Source organism: Phyllobates terribilis, unplaced genomic scaffold, assembly GCF_046119375.1.
Source record: "Phyllobates terribilis strain yellow unplaced genomic scaffold, ASM4611937v1 Scaffold_8__6_contigs__length_399053987, whole genome shotgun sequence".
Classification (NCBI taxonomy): domain Eukaryota; kingdom Metazoa; phylum Chordata; class Amphibia; order Anura; family Dendrobatidae; genus Phyllobates; species Phyllobates terribilis.
The window spans coordinates 386,770,149-386,797,005 of NW_027362768.1; the positions used below are offsets into that span (position 1 = coordinate 386,770,149).

A 26,857-nucleotide genomic window follows, 5' to 3' on the forward strand; every position below is an offset into this window, starting at 1 on the left:
TGCTCCCCCCCCAGCCACGCCGCTATCACTGATATCAGCGGGAGCGGCAGTCGGATGAGAGGAGTTGTAGTTCTCCTCTCCTGACCCGGGTAACACCTGCGCTGCGTTTTTGCCGCGGATTCGCGTCTATTGGCTTTAATTGAAATGCAGCAAATCTGCAGGTATAAATATTATACCGCCGGCACAATGGCCATGCTGCAGTTTTTACCGCAATTGTAATCCTGAGCGGAAATTCCCAGCACATCAGGATTACCATTGCTATAGCTGGCAGACCTATAAAACAAGCGTTTTCACAGCGGAAAAACCGCCGCAAAAACGCATAAAAAACGCTTCGTGTGCACATAGCTTAACAAAGGTTTCTGGACTAAATACTAAGTTCTGTTTTTCTATTGTGTCAAATACTTATTTCATGCAATAAAATGTAAATTAATGATGTAACAATCCTACAATGGGATTTTCTGGTTGTTATTTTTACGTTCTGTCTCTCACAGGTGAAGTGACCTACGATAACAATTACAGATCTCTCCATTCACTGTAGGTGGAAAACTGCAAAATCAGCCGAGAATCAAATACTTATTCTCCCCACTGTACATTACAGAGGGTGTATAACACACACTACATGGAGAAAGTATGTGCCCCCCACATCCACCTCCGGGGACTTCTGTGTCCTCCATCTAAATCCATAGACATTACTATGGAGTTGCCCCTCTGTAGATATAATGGCTCTGCTCTTCTGGGAAGGGCTCAGGGCCCTGTAGGTCCATATCATCACCCCCAGGACTCCTCGTTCTTCTTTCATGGCACATGCACAGAGTGCAGCAACAACACAGGGCAGTCATACAGCGGCCGCCCGGTGTCACCGGGGAAAGGAATCCACAGCAGATCTGAGGTTCCAGCTGCGCCCCGTATCTCTGTATCTGTGTCCCGTGTCTGTGTCTTTGTGCCCCGTGTCTGTGTCTCTGTGCCCCGTGTCTGTGTCTCTGTGCCCCGTGTCTGTGTCTCTGTGCCCCGTGTCTCTGTATCTGTGCCCTGTGCCTCTGTATCTGTGCCCCGTGCCTCTGTATCTGTGCCCCGTGCCTCTGTATCTGTGCCCCGTGCCTCTGTATCTGTGCCCCGTGCCTCTGTATCTGTGCCCCGTGCCTCTGTATCTGTGCCCCGTGTCTCTGCGCCCCGTGTCTCTGTCTCTCGTGTCTCTGTCCCCCGTGTCTCTCGTGTCTCTGCGCCCCGTGTCTCTGTCTCTCGTGTCTCTGCGCCCCGTGTCTCTGTCTCTCGTGTCTCTGCCTCTGTGCCCCGTGTCTCTGTCCCCCGTGTCTCTGTCTCTCGTGTCTCTGCGCCCCGTGTCTCTGTCTCTCGTGTCTCTGTCCCCCGTGTCTCTGTCTGTTGTGTCTCTGCGCCCCGTGTCTCTGTCTCCCGTGTCTCTGCGCCCCGTGTCTCTGTCTCTCGTGTCTCTGCCTCTGTGCCCCGTGTCTCTGTCCCCCGTGTCTCTGTCTCTCGTGTCTCTGCGCCCCGTGTCTCTGTCTCTCGTGTCTCTGTCCCCCGTGTCTCTGTCTGTTGTGTCTCTGCGCCCCGTGTCTCTGTCTCCCGTGTCTCTGTCTCCCGTGTCTCTGCGCCCCGTGTCTCTGCGCCCCGTGTCTCTGCGCCCCGTGTCTCTGTCTCTCGTGTTTCTGCGCCCCGTATCTCTGTCTCCCGTGTCTCTGTCTCTCGTGTCTCTGCGCCCCGTGTCTCTGTATCTGTGCCCCGTGTCTCTGTCCTCAGTGTCTGTCTCTCATGTCTCTGCGCCCCGTGTCTCTGTATCTGTGCCCCGTGTCTCTGCGCCCCGTGTCTCACGTGTCTCCGTCTCTCGTGTCTCTGCGCCCCGTGTCTCTGTCTCCCGTGTCTCTGTCCCCCGTGTCTCTGTCTCTCGTGTCTCTGTCCCCCGTGTCTCTGTGCCCCGTGTCTCACGTGTCTCCGTCTCTCGTGTCTCTGCGCCCCGTGTCTCTGTCTCCCGTGTCTCTGTCCCCCGTGTCTCTGTCTCTCGTGTCTCTGTCTCCCGTGTCTCTGTCCCCCGTGTCTCTGTCTCTCGTGTCTCTGTCCCCCGTGTCTCTGCGCCCCGTGTCTCTGCGCCCCGTGTCTCTGTCTCTCGTGTCTCTGCCCCCCGTGTCTCTGCCTCTCGTGTCTCTGCCCCTCGTGTCTCTGTCCCCCGTGTCTCTGTCCCCCGTGTCTCTGTCCCCCGTGTCTCTGCGCCCCGTGTCTCTGTCTCTCGTGTCTCTGCGCCCCGTGTCTCTGCCCCCCGTGTCTCTAGTGTCTCTGCCCCCTGTGTCTCTGTCTCTCGTGTCTCTGCCCCCGTGTCTCTGTCTCTTGTGTCTCTGTCTCTTGTGTCTCTGCGCCCCGTGTCTCTGTCTCTCGTGTCTCTGCGCCCCGTGTCTCTGTCTCCCGTGTCTCTGCGCCCCGTGTCTCTGTCTCCCGTGTCTCTGCGCCCCGTGTCTCTGTCCGCCGTGTCTCTGCGCCCCGTGTCTCTGCGCCCCGTGTCTCTGCCCCCCGTGTCTCTGTCTCTCTGCGCCCCGTGTCTCTGTCCCCCGTGTCTCTGTCCCCCGTGTCTCTGTCTCTCGTGTCTCTGTCCCCCGTGTCTCTGTCTCTCGTGTGTCTGCCCCCCGTGTCTCTGGTGTCTCTGTCTCTGGTGTCTCTGCGCCCCGTGTCTCTGTCCCCCGTGTCTCTGTCTCTCGTGTCTCTGTCTCCCGTGTCTCTGCGCCCCGTGTCTCTGTCTCCCGTGTCTCTGCGCCCCGTGTCTCGGTCTCTCGTGTCTCTGTCTCCCTTGTCTCTGTCTCTCGTGTCTCTGTCTCTCGTGTCTCTGTCTCTCGTGTCTCTGCGCCCCGTGTCTCTGTCTCTCGTGTCTCTGCCCCCCGTGTCTCTGCGCCCCGTGTCTCTGCCCCCCGTGTCTCTGTCTCCCGTGTCTCTGCGCCCCGTGTCTCTGTCTCTCGTGTCTCTGTCTCCCGTGTCTCTGTCTCCCGTGTCTCGGTATCTCGTGTCTCGGTCTCTCGTGTCTCTGTCTCTCGTGTCTCTGCCCCCCGTGTCTCTGTCCCCCGTGTCTCTGTCTCCTGTGTCTCTACGCCCCGTGTCTCTGTCTCCCGTGTCTCTGCCCCCCGTGTCTCTGCGCCCCGTGTCTCTGTCTCTCTGTCTCTGCGCCCCGTGTCTCTGTCTCTCGTGTCTCTGCGCCCCGTGTCTCTGTCTCTCGTGTCTCTGCCTCTCGTGTCTCTGCCCCCCGTGTCTCTGCCCCCCGTGTCTCTGCCCCCCGTGTCTCTGTCTCTCGTGTCTCTGTCCCCCGTGTCTCTGTCCCCCGTGTCTCTGCGCCCCGTGTCTCTGTCTCTCGTGTCTCTGCCTCTCGTGTCTCTGCCCCCCGTGTCTCTGCCCCCCGTGTCTCTGCCCCCCGTGTCTCTGCCCCCCGTGTCTCTGTCCCCCGTGTCTCTGCGCCCCGTGTCTCTGCGCCCCGTGTCTCTGCGCCCCGTGTCTCTGTCTCTCGTGTCTCTGCCCCCCGTGTCTCTGCCTCTCGTGTCTCTGCCCCTCGTGTCTCTGTCCCCCGTGTCTCTGTCCCCCGTGTCTCTGTCCCCCGTGTCTCTGCGCCCCGTGTCTCTGTCTCTCGTGTCTCTGCGCCCCGTGTCTCTGCCCCCCGTGTCTCTAGTGTCTCTGCCCCCTGTGTCTCTGTCTCTCGTGTCTCTGCCCCCGTGTCTCTGTCTCTTGTGTCTCTGTCTCTCGTGTCTCTGCGCCCCGTGTCTCTGTCTCTCGTGTCTCTGCGCCCCGTGTCTCTGTCTCTCGTGTCTCTGCGCCCCGTGTCTCTGTCTCTCGTGTCTCTGCGCCCCGTGTCTCTGTCTCCCGTGTCTCTGTCTCCCGTGTCTCTGTCTCTCGTGTCTCTGTCCCCCGTGTCTCTGTCCCCCGTGTCTCTGCGCCCCATGTCTCTGCTCCCCGTGTCTCTGCTCCCCGTGTCTCTGCCCCCGTGTCTCTGTCTCCCGTGTCTCTGCTCCCCGTGTCTCTGCGCCCCGTATCTCTGTTTCCCGTGTCTCTGTCTCTCGTGTCTCTGCGCCCCGTCTCTGTCTCTCTGCCCCCCGTGTCTCTGTCCCCCGTGTCTCTGTCTCTCGTGTCTCTGTCTCCCGTGTCTCTGCGCCCCGTGTCTCTGTCTCTCGTGTCTCTGTCTCTCGTGTCTCTGCGCCCCGTGTCTCTGTCTCTCGTGTCTCTACCCCCGTGTCTCTGTCTCTCGTGTCTGTCTCCCGTGTCTCTGCGCCCCGTGTCTCTGTCTCCCGTGTCTCTGCCCCCCGTGTCTCTGTCTCCCGTGTCTCTGCCCCCCGTGTCTCTGTCTCCCGTGTCTCTGTCTCCCGTGTCTCTGCTCGCTCTCCGCAGACACCTGTCCCGGCGGCGGCGCCTCCTCTCTCCGCCTCTCCGGCCCCGTCCTCCCGCTCCTCCTTCTCCTCCTCCCGCCGCTGTCGGTGCATCATCCCCAGTATCGGAGCACACAGCGGAGGACATGCGACTCTCCCGGCGCCCCCCGCCGCCCGCCTGCCCGGGTGACCCCGCCGCCTCCCCGCTGCAGGCGCTGTGATCTCACCCGCGGTCCCGGCCGCGACCATGTGGAGCCCAACGGAAGAGGAGAAGTACGGAGTGGGTGAGTGACGGCCCCGGGGCCGCACCGGCGACACACGGGGGCCGCGGGCTGAGGAGGGAAGAGACAGCGGACGTGACCGGAATACGACACCGGGAGGAGGGAGGCTGCACCGGGGAAGCCATACTGCACCGGGGACAGGGCTGTACGGGAGGAGGAGGACACACACTGTATACTACACCGAGCACCGGGAGGAGGACGACACACACTGTATACTACACCGAGCACCGGGAGGAGGACGACACACACTGTATACTACACCGGGAGGAGGACGACACACACTGTATACTACACCGGGAGGAGGACGACACACACTGTATACACCGAGCATCGGGAGGAGGACGACACACACTGTATACACCGAGCACCAGGAGGAGGACGACACACACTGTATACTACACCGGGAGGAGGACGACACACTGTATACTACACCGGGAGGAGGACGACACACACTGTATACACCGAGCACCGGGAGGAGGACGACACACACTGTATACTACACCGAGCACCAGGAGGAGGACGACACACACTGTATACCACACCGGGAGGAGGACGACACACTGTATACTACACCGGGAGGAGGACGACACACTGTATATTACACCGGGAGGAGGACGACACACACTGTATACACCGAGCACCGGGAGGAGGACGACACACACTGTATACTACACCGAGCACCAGGAGGAGGACGACACACACTGTATACTACACCGGGAGGAGGACGACACACACTGTATACTACACCAAGCACCGGGAGGAGGACGACACACACTGTATACCACACCGGGAGGAGGAGGACGACACACACTGTATACTACACCGAGCACCGGGAGGAGGACGACACACACTGTATACTACACCGGGAGGAGGACGACACACACTGTATACTACACCGAGCACCGGGAGGAGGACGACACACACTGTATACTACACCGGGAGGAGGACGACACACACTGTATACTACACCGAGCATCGGGAGGAGGACGACACACACTGTATACTACACCGGGAGGAGGACGACACACACTGTATACTACACCGGGAGGAGGACGACACACACTGTATACTACACCGGGAGGAGGACGACACACACTGTATACACCGAGCACCGGGAGGAGGACGACACACACTGTATACTACAAAGGGAGGAGGACGACACACACTGTATACTACACCGGGAGGAGGACGACACACACTGTATACTACACCGGGAGGAGGACGACACACACTGTATACTACACCGAGCACCGGGAGGAGGACGACACACACTGTATACTACACCGAGCACCGGGAGGAGGACGACACACACTGTATACTACACCGGGAGGAGGACGACACACACTGTATACTACACCGGGAGGAGGACGACACACTGTATACTACACCGGGAGGAGGACGACACACACTGTATACACCGAGCACCGGGAGGAGGACGACACACTGTATACTACACCGAGCACCAGGAGGAGGACGACACACACTGTATACTACACCGGGAGGAGGACGACACACACTGTATACTACACCGGGAGGACGACGACACACACTGTATACACCGAGCACCGGGAGGAGGACGACACACACTGTATACTACACCGAGCACCAGGAGGAGGACGACACACACTGTATACTACACCGGGAGGAGGACGACACACACTGTATACTACACCGAGCACCGGGAGGAGGACGACACACACTGTATACCACACCGGGAGGAGGAGGACGACACACACTGTATACTACTCCGAGCACCGGGAGGAGGACGACACACACTGTATACTACACCGAGCACCGGGAGGAGGACGACACACACTGTATACTACACCGGGAGGAGGACGACACACACTGTATACTACACCGAGCACCGGGAGGAGGACGACACACACTGTATACTACACCGGGAGGAGGACGACACACACTGTATACTACACCGGGAGGAGGACGACACACACTGTATACTACACCGGGAGGAGGACGACACACACTGTATACTACACCGGGAGGAGGACGACACACACTGTATACTACACCGGGAGGAGGACGACACACACTGTATACTACACCGGGAGGAGGATGACACACACTGTATACTACACCGAGCACCGGGAGGAGGACGACACACACTGTATACTATACCGGGAGGAGGACGACACACACTGTATACTACACCGGGAGGAGGACGACACACACTGTATACTACACCGGGAGGAGGACGACACACACTGTATACACCGAGCATCGGGAGGAGGACGACACACACTGTATACTACACCGAGCACCAGGAGGAGGACGACACACACTGTATACTACACCGGGAGGAGGACGACACACACTGTATACCACACCGGGAGGAGGAGGACGACACACACTGTATACTACACCGAGCACCGGGAGGAGGACGACACACACTGTATACTACAACGGGAAGAGGACGACACACACTGTATACTACACCGAGCACCGGGAGGAGGACGACACACACTGTATACTACACCGAGCACCGGGAGGAGGACGACACACACTGTATACTACACCGAGCACCGGGAGGAGGACGACACACACTGTATACTACACCGAGCACCGGGAGGAGGACGACACTCACTGTATACTACACCGGGAGGAGGACGACACTCACTGTATACTACACCGGGAGGAGGACGACACGCACTGTATACTACACCGAGCATCGGGAGGAGGACGACACACACTGTATACTACACCGGGAGGAGGACGACACACACTGTATACTACACCGGGAGGAGGACGACACACACTGTATACTACACTCAGCACCGGGAGGAGGACGACACACACTGTATACTACACTCAGCACCGGGAGGAGGATGACACACACTGTATACTACACCGAGCACCGGGAGGAGGACGACACACACTGTATACTACACCGAGCACCGGGAGGAGGACGACACACACTGTATACACCGGGAGGAGGAGGACGACACACACTGTATACTACACTCAGCACCGGGAGGAGGACGACACACACTGTATACACCGAGCACCGGGAGGAGGACGACACACACTGTATACTACACCGAGCATCGGGAGGAGGACGACACACACTGTATACTATACCGAGCACCGGGAGGAAGACGACACACACTGTATACTACACCGAGCACCGGGAGGAAGACGACACACACTGTATACTACACCGGGAGGAGGACGACACACACTGTATACTACACCGGGAGGAGGACGACACACACTGTATACTACACCGAGCACCGGGAGGAGGAGGACGACACACACTGTATACTACACCGAGCACCGGGAGGAGGAGGACGACACACACTGTATACTACACCGAGCACCGGGAGGAGGACGACACACACTGTATACCACACCGGGAGGAGGACGACACACACTGTATACTACACCGGGAGGAGGACGACACACACTGTATACTACACCAAGCACCGGGAGGAGGACGACACACACTGTATACTACACCGGGAGGAGGACGACGACACACACTGTATACTACACCGAGCACCGGGAGGAGGACGACACACACTGTATACCACACCGGGAGGAGGACGACACACACTGTATACTACACCGGGAGGAGGACGACACACACTATATACTACACCGAGCACCGGGAGGAGGTCGACACACACTGTATACTACACCGAGCACCGGGAGGAGGTCGACACACACTGTATACTACACCGAGCATCGGGAGGAGGACGACACACACTGTATACTACACCGAGCACCGGGAGGAGGACGACACACACTGTATACTACACCGAGCACCGGGAGGAGGACGACACACACTGTATACCACACCGGGAGGAGGACGACACACACTGTATACTACACCGGGAGGAGGACGACACACACTGTATACTACACCGAGCACCGGGAGGAGGACGACACACACTGTATACTACACCGAGCACCGGGAGGAGGACGACACACACTGTATACTACACCGAGCACCGGGAGGAGGACGACACACACTGTATACTACACCGGGAGGAGGACGACACACACTGTATACTACACCGGGAGGAGGACGACACACACTGTATACTACACCGAGCACCGGGAGGAGGACGACACACACTGTATACTACACCGAGCACCGGGAGGAGGACGACACACACTGTATACTACACCGAGCACCGGGAGGAGGACGACACACACTGTATACTACACCGAGCACCGGGAGGAGGAGGACGACACACACTGTATACACCGAGCACCGGGAGGAGGACGACACACACTGTATACTACACCGAGCACCGGGAGGAGGACGACACACACTGTATACTACACCGAGCACCGGGAGGAGGACGACACACACTGTATACTACACCGGGAGGAGGACGACGACACACACTGTATACTACATCGGGAGGAGGACGACACACTGTATACTACACCGGGAGGAGGACGACACACACTGTATACTACACCGGGAGGAGGACGACACACACTGTATACTACACCGGGGGGAGGACGACACACACTGTATACTACACCGAGCACCGGGAGAAGGACGACATACACTGTATACTACACCGGGAGGAGGACGACACACACTGTATACTACACCGAGCACCGGGAGGAGGACGACATACACTGTATACTACACCGAGCACCGGGAGGAGGACGACACACACTGTATACTATACCGGGAGGAGGACGACACACACTGTATACTATACCGGGAGGAGGACGACACACACTGTATACTATACCGGGAGGAGGACGACACACACTGTATACTACACCGGGAGGAGGACAACACACACTGTATACTACACCGAGCACCGGGAGGAGGACGACACACACTGTATACTACACCGAGCACCGGGAGGAGGACGACACACACTGTATACTACACCGGGAGGAGGACGACACACACTGTATACTACACCGAGCACCGGGAGGAGGGCGACATACACTGTATACTACACCGGGAGGAGGACGACACACACTGTATACTACACCGAGCACCGGGAGGAGGACGACATACACTGTATACTACACCGAGCACCGGGAGGAGGACGACACACACTGTATACTATACCGGGAGGAGGACGACACACACTGTATACTATACCGGGAGGAGGACGACACACACTGTATACTATACCGGGAGGAGGACGACACACACTGTATACTACACCGAGCACCGGGAGGAGGACGACATACACTGTATACTACACCGAGCACCGGGAGGAGGATGACACACACTGTATACTATACCGGGAGGTGGACGACACACACTGTATACTACACCGGGAGGAGGACGACACACACTGTATACTACACCGAGCACCGGGAGGAGGACGACATACACTGTATACTACACCGAGCACCGGGAGGAGGATGACACACACTGTATACTACACCGGGAGGAGGATGACACACACACTGCATACTACACCGAGCACCGGGAGGAGGACGACACATACTGTATACACCGAGCACCGGGAGGAGGAAGACACACACTGTATACTACACCGAGCACCGGGAGGAGGACGACACACACTGTATACTACACCGAGCACCGGGAGGAGGACGACACACACTGTATACACCGAGCACCGGGAGGAGGATGACACACACTGTATACTACACCGAGCACCGGGAGGAGGACGACACACACTGTATACTACACCGAGCACCGGGAGGAGGACGACACAGACTGTATACTACACCGAGCACCGGGAGGAGGACGACACACACTGTATACTACACCGAGCACCGGGAGGAGGACGACACACACTGTATACACCGAGCACCGGGAGGAGGATGACACACACTGTATACTACACCGAGCATCGGGAGGAGGACGACACACACTGTATACTACACCGAGCACCGGGAGGAGGACGACACACACTGTATACTACACCGAGCACCGGGAGGAGGACGACACACACTGTATACTACACCGAGCACCGGGAGGAGGACGACACACACTGTATACACCGAGCACCGGGAGGAGGACGACACACACTGTATACTACACCGAGCATCGGGAGGACTACGACACACACTGTATACTACACCAGGAGGAGGATGACACACACACTGTATACTACACCGAGAACCGGGAGGAGAACGACACACACTGTATACTACACCGAGCACCGGGAGGAGGACGACACACACTGTATACACCGAGCACCGGGAAGAGGACAACACACGCTGTATACTACACCGAGCACCGGGAGGAGGACGACACACACTGTATACTACACCGGGAGGAGGATGACACACACACTGTATACTACACCGAGCACCGGGAGGAGGACGACACATACTGTATACACCGAGCACCGGGAGGAGGACAACACACGCTGTATACTACACCGAGCACCGAGAGGAGGACAACACACGCTGTATACTACACCGAGCACCGAGAGGAGGACAACACACGCTGTATACTACACCGAGCACCGAGAGGAGGACAACACACGCTGTATACTACACCGAGCACCGGGAGGAGGACGACACACACTGTATACTACACCGAGCACCGGGAGGACGACACACACTGTATACACCCAGCACCTGGAGGAGGACGACACACACTGTATACTACACCGAGCACCGGGAGGAGGACGACACACACTGTATACACCGAGCACCGGGAGGAGGATGACACACACTGTATACTACACCGAGCATCGGGAGGAGGACGACACACACTGTATACTACACCGGGAGGAGGATGACACACACACTATATACTACACCGAGCACCGGGAGGAGAACGACACACACTGTACACTACACCGAGCACCGGGAGGAGGACGACACACACTGTATACTACACCGGGAGGCGGACGACACACACTGTATACTACACCAGGAGGAGGATGACACACACTGTATACTACACCGGGAGGAGGACGACACACACTGTATACACCGAGCACCGGGAGGAGGACGACACACACTGTATACTACACCGAGCACCAGGAGGAGGACGACACACACTGTATACTACACCGGGAGGAGGACGACACACACTGTATACTACACCGAGCACCGGGAGGAGGACGACACACACTGTATACTACACCGAGCACCGGGAGGAGGACGACACACACTGTATACTACACCGAGCACCGGGAGGAGGACGACAAACACTGTATACTACACCGAGCACCGGGAGGAGGACTACACACACTGTATACCACACCGAGCACCGGGAGGAGGAGGACGACACACACTGTATACTACACCGGGAGGAGGACGACACACACTGTATACTACACCGAGCACCGGGAGGAGGACGACACACACTGTATACTACACCGAGCACCGGGAGGAGGACGACACACACTGTATACTACACCGGGAGGAGGACGACACACACTGTATACTACACCGAGCACCGGGAGGAGGACGACACACACTGTATACTACACCGAGCACCGGGAGGAGGACGACACACACTGTATACTACACCGGGAGGAGGACGACACACACTGTATACTACACCGGGAGGAGGACGACACACACTGTATACTACACCGGGAGGAGGACGACACACACTGTATACTACACCGAGCACCGGGAGGAGGATGACACACACTGTATACTACACCGAGCACCGGGAGGAGGACGACACACACTGTATACTACACCGAGCACCGGGAGGAGGACGACACACACTGTATACTACACCGAGCACCGGGAGGAGGAGGACGACACACACTGTATACTACACCGAGCACCGGGAGGAGGACGACACACACTGTATACTACACCGGGAGGAGGACGACACACACTGTATACTACACCGAGCACCGGGAGGAGGACGACACACACTGTATACTACACCGAGCACCGGGAGGAGGACGACACACACTGTATACTACACCGAGCACCGGGAGGAGGAGGACGACACACACTGTATACTACACCGGGAGGAGGACGACACACACTGTATACTACACCGAGCACCGGGAGGAGGACGACACACACTGTATACTACACCGAGCACCGGGAGGAGGACGACACACACTGTATACTACACCGGGAGGAGCACGACACACACTGTATACTACACCGAGCACCGGGAGGAGGACGACACACACTGTATACTACACCGAGCACCGGGAGGAGGACGACACACACTGTATACTACACCGGGAGGAGGACGACACACACTGTATACTACACCGGGAGGAGGACGACACACACTGTATACTACACCGGGAGGAGGACGACACACACTGTATACTACACCGGGAGGAGGACGACACACACTGTATACACCGAGCACCGGGAGGAGGACGACACACACTGTATACTACACCGAGCACCAGGAGGAGGACGACACACCCTGTATACTACACCGGGAGGAGGACGACACACACTGTATACTACACCGGGAGGAAGACGACACACACTGTATACTACACCGGGAGGAGGACGACACACACTGTATACTACACCGGGAGGAGGACGACACACACTGTATACACCGAGCACCGGGAGGAGGACGACACACACTGTATACTACACCGGGAGGAGGACGACACACACTGTATACTACACCGGGAGGAGGACGACACACACTGTATACTACACCGGGAGGAGGACGACACACACTGTATACTACACCGGGAGGAGGACGACACACACTGTATACTACACCGAGCACCGGGAGGAGGACGACACACACTGTATACTACACCGAGCACCGGGAGGAGGACGACACACACTGTATACTACACCGGGAGGAGGACGACACACACTGTATACTACACCGGGAGGAGGACGACACACAGTGCATACACCGAGCACCGGGAGGAGGACGGCACACACTGTATACTACACCGAGCACCAGGAGGAGGACGACACACACTGTATACTACACCGGGAGGAGGACGACACACACTGTATACTACACCGGGAGGAGGACGACACACTGTATACACCGAGCACCGGGAGGAGGACGACACACACTGTATACTACACCGAGCACCAGGAGGAGGACGACACACACTGTATACTACACCGGGAGGAGGACGACACACACTGTATACTACACCGAGCACCGGGAGGAGGAAGACACACACTGTATACCACACCGGGAGGAGGAGGACGACACACACTGTATACTACACCGAGCACCGGGAGGAGGACGACACACACTGTATACTACACCGAGCACCGGGAGGAGGACGACACACACTGTATACTACACCGGGAGGAGGAAGACACACACTGTATACTACACCGAGCACCGGGAGGAAGACGACACACACTGTATACTATACCGGGAGGAGGACGACACACACTGTATACTACACCGGGAGGAGGACGACACACACTGTATACTACACCGGGAGGAGGACGACACACACTGTATACACCGAGCACCGGGAGGAGGACGACACACACTGTATACTACACCGAGCACCGGGAGGAGGACGACACACACTGTATACTACACCGGGAGGCGGACGACACACACTGTTTACTACACCGGGAGGAGGACGACACACACTGTATACTACACCGGGAGGAGGACGACACACACTGTATACTACACCGAGCACCGGGAGGAGGACGACATACACTGTATACTACACCGGGAGGAGGACGACACACACTGTATACACTGTATACTACACCGGGAGGAGGACGACACACACTGTATACTACACCGAGCACCGGGAGGAGGACGACATACACTGTATACTACACCGAGCACCGGGAGGAGGACGACACACACTGTATACTATACCGGGAGGAGGACGACACACACTGTATACTATACCGGGAGGAGGACGACACACACTGTATACTACACCGGGAGGAGGACGACACACACTGTATACTACACCGAGCACCGGGAGGAGGACGACACACACTGTATACTACACCGGGAGGAGGACGACACACACTGTATACTACACCGGGAGGAGGACGACACACACTGTATACTACACCGAGCACCGGGAGGAGGACGACATACACTGTATACTACACCGAGCACCGGGAGGAGGACGACACACACTGTATACTACACCGAGCACCGGGAGGAGGACGACACACACTGTATACTACACCGAGCACCGGGAGGAGGACGACACACACTGTATACTACACCGGGAGGAGGATGACACACACACTGTATACTACACCGAGAACCGGGAGGAGAACGACACACACTGTATACTACACCGAGCACCGGGAGGAGGACGACACACACTGTATACACCGAGCACCGGGAGGAGGACAACACACGCTGTATACTACACCGGGAGGAGGATGACACACACACTGTATACTACACCGAGCACCGGGAGGAGGACGACACACACTGTATACTACACCGAGCACCGGGAGGACGACACACACTGTATACACCCAGCACCGGGAGGAGGACGACACACACTGTATACTACACCGAGCACCGGGAGGAGGACGACACACACTGTATACACCGAGCATCGGGAGGAGGATGACACAGACTGTATACTACACCGAGCATCGGGAGGAGTACGACACACTGTATACTACACCGGGAGGAGGATGACACACACACTGTATACTACACCGAGCACCGGGAGGAGAACGACACACACTGTACACTACACCGAGCACCGGGAGGAGGACGACACACACTGTATACTACACCGGGAGGAGGACGACACACACTGTATACTACACCGGGAGGAGGAAGACACACACTGTATAGTACACCGAGCACCGGGAGGAGGACGACACACACTGTATACTACACCGAGCACCGGGAGGAGGACGACACACACTGTATACTACACCGAGCACCGGGAGGAGGACGACACACACTGTATACCACACCGAGCACCGGGAGGAGGAGGACGACACACACTGTATACTACACCGGGAGGAGGACGACACACACTGTATACTACACCGAGCACCGGGGGGAGGACAACACACACTGTATACTACACCGAGCACCGGGGGGAGGACGACACACACTGTATACTACACCGGGAGGAGGACGACACACACTGTATACTACACCGAGCACCGGGAGGAGGACGACACACACTGTATACTACACCGAGCACCGGGAGGAGGACGACACACACTGTATACTACACCGGGAGGAGGACGACACACACTGTATACTACACCGGGAGGAGGACGACACACACTGTATACTACACCGGGAGGAGGACGACACACACTGTATACACCGAGCACCGGGAGGAGGACGACACACACTGTATACTACACCGGGAGGAGGACGACACACACTGTATACTACACCGGGAGGAGGACGACACACACTGTATACTACACCGGGAGGAGGACGACACACACTGTATACACCGAGCACCGGGAGGAGGACGACACACACTGTATACTACACCGAGCACCAGGAGGAGGACGACACACTGTATACTACACCGGGAGGAGGACGACACACACTGTATACTACACCGAGCACCGGAAGGAGGACGACACACACTGTATACCACACCGGGAGGAGGAGGACGACACACACTGTATACTACACCGAGCACCGGGAGGAGGACGACACACACTGTATACTACACCGAGCACCGGGAGGAGGACGACACACACTGTATACTACACCGGGAGGAGGACGACACACACTGTATACTACACCGAGCACCGGGAGGAGGACGACACACACTGTATACTACACCGGGAGGAGGACGACACACACTGTATACTACACCGGGAGGAGGACGACACACACTGTATACTACACCGGGAGGAGGACGACACACACTGTATACTACACCGGGAGGAGGACGACACACACTGTATACACCGAGCACCGGGAGGAGGACGACACACACTGTATACTACACTGAGCACCAGGAGGAGGACGACACACACTGTATACTACACCGGGAGGAGGACGACACACTGTATACTACACCGGGAGGAGGACGACACACACTGTATACTACACCGGGAGGAGGACGACACACACTGTATACACCGAGCATCGGGAGGAGGACGACACACACTGTATACTACACCGAGCACCAGGAGGAGGACGACACACACTGTATACTACACCAGGAGGAGGACGACACACACTGTATACTACACCGGGAGGAGGACGACACACACTGTATACTACACCGAGCACCGGGAGGAGGACGACACACACTGTATACTACACCGGGAGGAGGACGACACACACTGTATACTACACCGGGAGGAGGACGACACACACTGTATACTACACCGGGAGGAGGACGACACACACTGTATACACCGAGCATCGGGAGGAGGACGACACACACTGTATACTACACCGAGCACCAGGAGGAGGACGACACACACTGTATACTACACCGGGAGGAGGACGACACACACTGTATACTACACCGGGAGGAGGACGACACACACTGTATACTACACCGGGAGGAGGACGACACACACTGTATACACCGAGCATCGGGAGGAGGACGACACACACTGTATACTACACCGAGCACCAGGAGGAGGACGTCACACACTGTATACTACACCGGGAGGAGGACGACACACACTGTATACTACACCGAGCATCGGGAGGAGGACGGCACACACTGTATACCACACCGGGAGGAGGAGGACGACACACACTGTATACTACACCGAGCACCGGGAGGAGGACGACACACACTGTATACTACACCGAGCACCGGGAGGAGGACGACACACACTGTATACTACACCGGGAGGAGGACGACACACACTGTATACTACACCGAGCACCGGGAGGAGGACGACACACACTGTATACTACACCGAGCACCGGGAGGAGGACGACACACACTGTATACTACACCGAGCACCGGGAGGAGGACGACACACACTGTATACTACATCGAGCACCGGGAGGAGGACGACACTCACTCTATACTACACCGGGAGGAGGACGACACTCACTGTATACTACACGGGGAGGAGGACGACACGCACTGTATACTACACCGAGCATCGGGAGGAGGACGACACACACTGTATACTACACCGGGAGGAGGACGACACACACTGTATACTACACCGGGAGGAGGACGACACACACTGTATACTACACTCAGCACCGGGAGGAGGACGACACACACTGTATACTACACTCAGCACCGGGAGGAGGATGACACACACTGTATACTACACCGAGCACCGAGAGGAGGACGACACACACTGTATACTACACCGAGCACCTGGAGGAGGACGACACACACTGTATACACCGGGAGGAGGACGACACTCAGCACCGGGAGGAGGACGACACACACTGTATACTACACCGAGCATCGGGAGGAGGACGACACACACTCTATACTACACCGGGAGGAGGACGACACACACTGTATACTACACCGAGCACCGGGAGGAGGAGGACGACACACACTGTATACTACACCGAGCACCGGGAGGAGGATGACACACACTGTATACCACACCGGGAGGAGGACGACACACACTGCATACTACACCGGGAGGAGGACGACACACACTGTATACTACACCGAGCACCGGGAGGAGGACGACACACACTGTATACTACACCGGGAGGAGGACGACACACACTGTATACTACACCGAGCACCGGGAGGAGGACGACACACACTGTATACCACACCGGGAGGAGGACGACACACACTGTATACTACACCGAACACCGGGAGGAGGAGGACGACACACACTGTATACTACACCGAACATCGGGAGGAGGAGGACGACACACACTGTATACTACACCGAGCATCGGGAGGAGGACGACACACACTGTATGTATACTACACCGGGAGGAGGACGACACACACTGTATACTACACTGAGCACCGGGAGGAGGACGACACACACTGTATACTACACCGGGAGGAGGACGACACACACTGTATACTACACCGAGCACCGGGAGGAGGACGACACACACTGTATACTGCATCGGGAGGAGGACGACACACACTGTATACCACACCGGGAGGAGGACGACACACACTGTATACTACACCGGGAGGAGGACGACACACACTATATACTACACCGAGCACCGGGAGGAGGTCGACACACACTGTATACTACACCGAGCTCCGGGAGGAGGTCGACACACACTGTATACTACACCGAGCAGCGGGAGGAGGACGACACACACTGTATACTACACCGAGCACCGGGAGGAGGACGACACACACTGTATACTACACCGAGCACCGGGAGGAGGACGACACACACTGTATACCACACCGGGAGGAGGACGACACACACTGTATACTACACCGGGAGGAGGACGACACACACTGTATACTACACCGAGCACCGGGAGGAGGACGACACACACTGTATACTACACCGAGCACCGGGAGGAGGACGACACACACTGTATACTACACCGGGAGGAGGACGACACACACTGTATACTACACCGGGAGGAGGACGACACACACTGTATACTACACCGGGAGGAGTACGACACACACTGTATACTACACCGAGCACCGGGAGGAGGACGACACACACTGTATACTACACCGAGCACCGGGAGGAGGACGACACACACTGTATACTACACCGAGCACCGGGAGGAGGACGACACACACTGTATACTACACCGAGCACCGGGAGGAGGAGGACGACACACACTGTATACACCGAGCACCGGGAGGAGGACGACACACACTGTATACTACACCGGGAGGAGGACGACACACACTGTATACTACACCGAGCACCGGGAGGAGGACGACATACACTGTATACTAAACCGAGCACCGGCAGGAGGACGACACACACTGTATACTACACCGGGAGGAGGAGGACGACACACACTGTATACTACATCGGGAGGAGGACGACACACACTGTATACTACACCGGGAGGAGGACGACACACACTGTATACTACACCGGGAGGAGGACGACACACACTGTATACTACACCGATCACCGGGAGGAGGACGACATACACTGTATACTACACCGGGAGGAGGACGACACACACTGTATACTACACCGAGCACCGGGAGGAGGACGACATACACTGTATACTACACCGAGCACCGGGAGGAGGACGACACACACTGTATACTATACCGGGAGGAGGACGACACACACTGTATACTATACCGGGAGGAGGACGACACACACTGTATACTATACCGGGAGGAGGACGACACACACTGTATACTATACCGGGACGAGGACGACACACACTGTATACTACACCGGGAGGAGGACGACACACACTGTATACTACACCGAGCACCGGGAGGAGGACGACACACACTGTATACTACACCGAGCACCGGGAGGAGGACGACACACACTGTATACTACACCGGGAGGAGGACGACACACACTGTATACTACACCGAGCACCGGGAGGAGGACGACATACACTGTATACTACACCGGGAGGAGGACGACACACACTGTATACTACACCGAGCACCGGGAGGAGGACGACATACACTGTATACTACACCGAGCACCGGGAGGAGGACGACACACACTGTATACTATACCGGGAGGAGGACGACACACACTGTATACTACACCGAGCACCGGGAGGAGGACGACATACACTGTATACTACACCGAGCACCGGGAGGAGGATGACACACACTGTATACTATACCGGGAGGTGGACGACACACACTGTATACTACACCGGGAGGAGGACGACACACACTGTATACTACACCGAGCACCGGGAGGAGGACGACATACACTGTATACTACACCGAGCACCGAGAGGAGGATGACACACACTGTATACTACACCGGGAGGAGGATGACACACACACTGTATACTACACCGAGCACCGGGAGGAGGACGACACATACTGTATACACCGAGCACCGGGAGGAGGACGACACACACTGTATACTACACCGAGCACCGGGAGGAGGACGACACACACTGTATACTACACCGAGCACCAGGAGGAGGACGACACACACTGTATACACCGAGCACCGGGAGGAGGATGACACACACTGTATACTACACCGAGCACCGGGAGGAGGACGACACACACTGTATACTACACCGAGCACCGGGAGGAGGACGACACACACTGTATACTACACCGAGCACCGGGAGGAGGACGACACACACTGTATACTACACCGAGCACCGGGAGGAGGACGACACACACTGTATACTACACCGAGCACCGGAAGGAGGATGACACACACTGTATACACCGAGCACCGGGAGGAGGATGACACACACTGTATACTACACCGAGCATCGGGAGGAGGACGACACACACTGTATACTACACCGAGCACCGGGAGGAGGACGACACACACTGTATACTACACCGAGCACCGGGAGGAGGACGACACACACTGTATACTACACCGAGCACCGGGAGGACGACACACACTGTATACACCCAGCACCGGGAGGAGGACGACACACACTGTATACTACACCGAGCACCGGGAGGAGGACGACACACACTGTATACACCGAGCACCGGGAGGAGGATGACACACACTGTATACTACACCGAGCATCGGGAGGAGGACGACACACACTGTATACTACACCGGGAGGAGGATGACACACACACTGTATACTACACCGAGCACCGGGAGGAGGACGACACACACTGTATACTACACCGAGCACCGGGAGGAGGACGACACACACTGTATACCACACCGGGAGGAGGACGACACACACTGTATACTACACCGGGAGGAGGACGACACACACTGTATACTACACCGAGCACCGGGAGGAGGACGACACACACTGTATACTACACCGAGCACCGGGAGGAGGACGACACACACTGTATACTACACCGGGAGGAGGACGACACACACTGTATACTACACCGGGAGGAGGACGACACACACTGTATACTACACCGAGCACCGGGAGGAGGACGACACACACGGTATACTACACCGGGAGGAGGACGACACACACTGTATACTACACCGGGAGGAGGACGACACACACTGTATACTACACCGAGCATCGGGAGGAGGACGACACACACTGCATACTACACCGAGCACCGGGAGGAGGACGACACACACTGTATACTACACCGAGCACCGGGAGGAGGACGACACACACTGTATACTACACCGAGCACCGGGAGGAGGAGGACGACACACACTGTATACACCGAGCACCGGGAGGAGGACGACACACACTGTATACTACACAGGGAGGAGGACGACACACACTGTATACTACACCGAGCACCGGGAGGAGGACGACATACACTGTATACTACACCGAGCACCGGCAGGAGGACGACACACACTGTATACTACACCGGGAGGAGGACGACGACACACACTGTATACTACATCGGGAGGAGGACGACACACACTGTATACTACACTGGGAGGAGGACGACACACACTGTATACTACACCGAGCACCGGGAGGAGGACGACATACACTGTATACTACACCGGGAGGAGGACGACACACACTGTATACTACACCGAGCACCGGGAGGAGGACGACATACACTGTATACTACACCAAGCACCGGGAGGAGGACGACACACACTGTATACTATACCGGGAGGAGGACGACACACACTGTATACTATACCGGGAGGAGGACGACACACACTGTATACTACACCGGGAGGAGGACGACACACACTGTATACTACACCGAGCACCGGGAGGAGGACGACACACACTGTATACTACACCGAGCACCGGGAGGAGGACGACACACACTGTATACTACACCGGGAGGAGGACGACACACACTGTATACTACACCGAGCACCGGGAGGAGGACGACATACACTGTATACTACACCGGGAGGAGGACGACACACACTGTATACTACACCGGGAGGAGGATGACACACACACTGTATACTACACCGAGCACCGGGAGGAGGACGACACATACTGTATACACCGAGCACCGGGAGGACGACGACACACACTGTATACTACACCGAGCACCGGGAGGAGGACGACACACACTGTATACTACACCGAGCACCAGGAGGAGGACGACACACACTGTATACACCGAGCACCGGGAGGAGGATGACACACACTGTATACTACACCGAGCACCGGGAGGAGGACGACACACACTGTATACTACACCGAGCACCGGGAGGAGGACGACACACACTGTATACTACACCGAGCACCGGGAGGAGGACGACACACACTGTATACTACACCGAGCACCGGGAGGAGGACGACACACATTGTATACTACACCGAGCACCGGGAGGAGGACGACACACACTGTATACACCGAGCACCGGGAGGAGGATGACACACACTGTATACTACACCGAGCATCGGGAGGAGGACGACACACACTGTATACTACACCGAGCACCGGGAGGAGGACGACACACACTGTATACTACACCGAGCACCGGGAGGAGGACGACACACACTGTATACTACACCGAGCACCGGGAGGACGACACACACTGTATACACCCAGCACCGAGAGGAGGACGACACACACTGTATACTACACCGAGCACCGGGAGGAGGACGACACACACTGTATACACCGAGCACCGGGAGGAGGATGACACACACTGTATACTACACCGAGCATCGGGAGGAGGACGACACACACTGTATACTACACCGGGAGGAGGATGACACACACACTGTATACTACACCGAGCACCGGGAGGAGGACGACACACACTGTATACTACACCGAGCACCGGGAGGAGGACGACACACACTGTATACCACACCGGGAGGAGGACGACACACACTGTATACTACACCGGGAGGAGGACGACACACACTGTATACTACACCGAGCACCGGGAGGAGGACGACACACACTGTATACTACACCGAGCACCGGGAGGAGGACGACACACACTGTATACTACACCGGGAGGAGGACGACACACACTGTATACTACACCGGGAGGAGGACGACACACACTGTATACTACACCGAGCATCGGGAGGAGGACGACACACACTGCATACTACACCGAGCACCGGGAGGAGGACGACGACACACACTGTATACTACACCGAGCACCGGGAGGAGGACGACACACACTGTATACTACACCGAGCACCGGGAGGAGGAGGACGACACACACTGTATACACCGAGCACCGGGAGGAGGACGACACACACTGTATACTACACAGGGAGGAGGACGACACACACTGTATACTACACCGAGCACCGGGAGGAGGACGACATACACTGTATACTACACCGAGCACCGGCAGGAGGACGACACACACTGTATACTACACCGGGAGGAGGACGACGACACACACTGTATACTACATCGGGAGGAGGACGACACACACTGTATACTACACTGGGAGGAGGACGACACACACTGTATACTACACCGAGCACCGGGAGGAGGACGACATACACTGTATACTACACCGGGAGGAGGACGACACACACTGTATACTACACCGAGCACCGGGAGGAGGACGACATACACTGTATACTACACCAAGCACCGGGAGGAGGACGACACACACTGTATACTATACCGGGAGGAGGACGACACACACTGTATACTATACCGGGAGGAGGACGACACACACTGTATACTACACCGGGAGGAGGACGACACACACTGTATACTACACCGAGCACCGGGAGGAGGACGACACACACTGTATACTACACCGAGCACCGGGAGGAGGACGACACACACTGTATACTACACCGGGAGGAGGACGACACACACTGTATACTACACCGAGCACCGGGAGGAGGACGACATACACTGTATACTACACCGGGAGGAGGACGACACACACTGTATACTACACCGAGCACCGGGAGGAGGACGACATACACTGTATACTACACCGAGCACCGGGAGGAGGACGACACACACTGTATACTATACCGGGAGGAGGACGACACACACTGTATACTACACCGAGCACCGGGAGGAGGACGACATACACTGTATACTACACCGAGCACCGGGAGGAGGATGACACACACTGTATACTATACCGTGAGGTGGACGACACACACTGTATACTACACCGGGAGGAGGAAGACACACACTGTATACTACACCGAGCACCGGGAGGAGGACGACACACACTGTATACTACACCGAGCACCGGGAGGAGGACGACACACACGGTATACTACACCGGGAGGAGGACGACACACACTGTATACTACACCGGGAGGAGGACGACACACACTGTATACTACACCGAGCATCGGGAGGAGGACGACACACACTGCATACTACACCGAGCACCGGGAGGAGGACGACACACACTGTATACTACACCGAGCACCGGGAGGAGGACGACACACACTGTATACTACACCGAGCACCGGGAGGAGGAGGACGACACACACTGTATACACCGAGCACCGGGAGGAGGACGACACACACTGTATACTACACAGGGAGGAGGACGACACACACTGTATACTACACCGAGCACCGGGAGGAGGACGACATACACTGTATACTACACCGAGCACCGGCAGGAGGACGACACACACTGTATACTACACCGGGAGGAGGACGACGACACACACTGTATACTACATCGGGAGGAGGACGACACACACTGTATACTACACTGGGAGGAGGACGACACACACTGTATACTACACCGAGCACCGGGAGGAGGACGACATACACTGTATACTACACCGGGAGGAGGACGACACACACTGTATACTACACCGAGCACCGGGAGGAGGACGACATACACTGTATACTACACCAAGCACCGGGAGGAGGACGACACACACTGTATACTATACCGGGAGGAGGACGACACACACTGTATACTATACCGGGAGGAGGACGACACACACTGTATACTACACCGGGAGGAGGACGACACACACTGTATACTACACCGAGCACCGGGAGGAGGACGACACACACTGTATACTACACCGAGCACCGGGAGGAGGACGACACACACTGTATACTACACCGGGAGGAGGACGACACACACTGTATACTACACCGAGCACCGGGAGGAGGACGACATACACTGTATACTACACCGGGAGGAGGACGACACACACTGTATACTACACCGGGAGGAGGATGACACACACACTGTATACTACACCGAGCACCGGGAGGAGGACGACACATACTGTATACACCGAGCACCGGGAGGAGGACGACACACACTGTATACTACACCGAGCACCGGGAGGAGGACGACACACACTGTATACTACACCGAGCACCAGGAGGAGGACGACACACACTGTATACACCGAGCACCGGGAGGAGGATGACACACACTGTATACTACACCGAGCACCGGGAGGAGGACGACACACACTGTATACTACACCGAGCACCGGGAGGAGGACGACACACACTGTATACTACACCGAGCACCGGGAGGAGGACGACACACACTGTATACTACACCGAGCACCGGGAGGAGGACGACACACATTGTATACTACACCGAGCACCGGGAGGAGGACGACACACACTGTATACACCGAGCACCGGGAGGAGGATGACACACACTGTATACTACACCGAGCATCGGGAGGAGGACGACACACACTGTATACTACACCGAGCACCGGGAGGAGGACGACACACACTGTATACTACACCGAGCACCGGGAGGAGGACGACACACACTGTATACTACACCGAGCACCGGGAGGACGACACACACTGTATACACCCAGCACCGAGAGGAGGACGACACACACTGTATACTACACCGAGCACCGGGAGGAGGACGACACACACTGTATACACCGAGCACCGGGAGGAGGATGACACACACTGTATACTACACCGAGCATCGGGAGGAGGACGACACACACTGTATACTACACCGGGAGGAGGATGACACACACACTGTATACTACACCGAGCACCGGGAGGAGGACGACACACACTGTATACTACACCGAGCACCGGGAGGAGGACGACACACACTGTATACCACACCGGGAGGAGGACGACACACACTGTATACTACACCGGGAGGAGGACGACACACACTGTATACTACACCGAGCACCGGGAGGAGGACGACACACACTGTATACTACACCGAGCACCGGGAGGAGGACGACACACACTGTATACTACACCGGGAGGAGGACGACACACACTGTATACTACACCGGGAGGAGGACGACACACACTGTATACTACACCGAGCATCGGGAGGAGGACGACACACACTGCATACTACACCGAGCACCGGGAGGAGGACGACACACACTGTATACTACAC

General features: G+C 56.7%; 1 protein-coding gene across 4 annotated transcripts in view; it reads left to right on the top strand.

Annotated features, from left to right (window-relative positions):
* Positions 1 to 4,392: 4,392 nt before the first annotated feature.
* Positions 4,393 to 26,857, top strand: part of DOCK3 (dedicator of cytokinesis 3) — a 260,038-nt gene continuing 237,573 nt past the window's right edge. For 2 of the 4 annotated variants that reach the window (XM_073645145.1, XM_073645150.1), the window contains exon 1: positions 4,397 to 4,630. In XM_073645145.1, the coding sequence (XP_073501246.1) occupies positions 4,594 to 4,630 (37 nt within the window). In that variant the 5' untranslated portion in view covers positions 4,397 to 4,593. Of the gene's footprint in view, positions 4,631 to 26,857 lie in introns of all 4 variants that reach the window. The other 2 variants (XM_073645146.1, XM_073645148.1) reach the window with 2 other exon arrangements.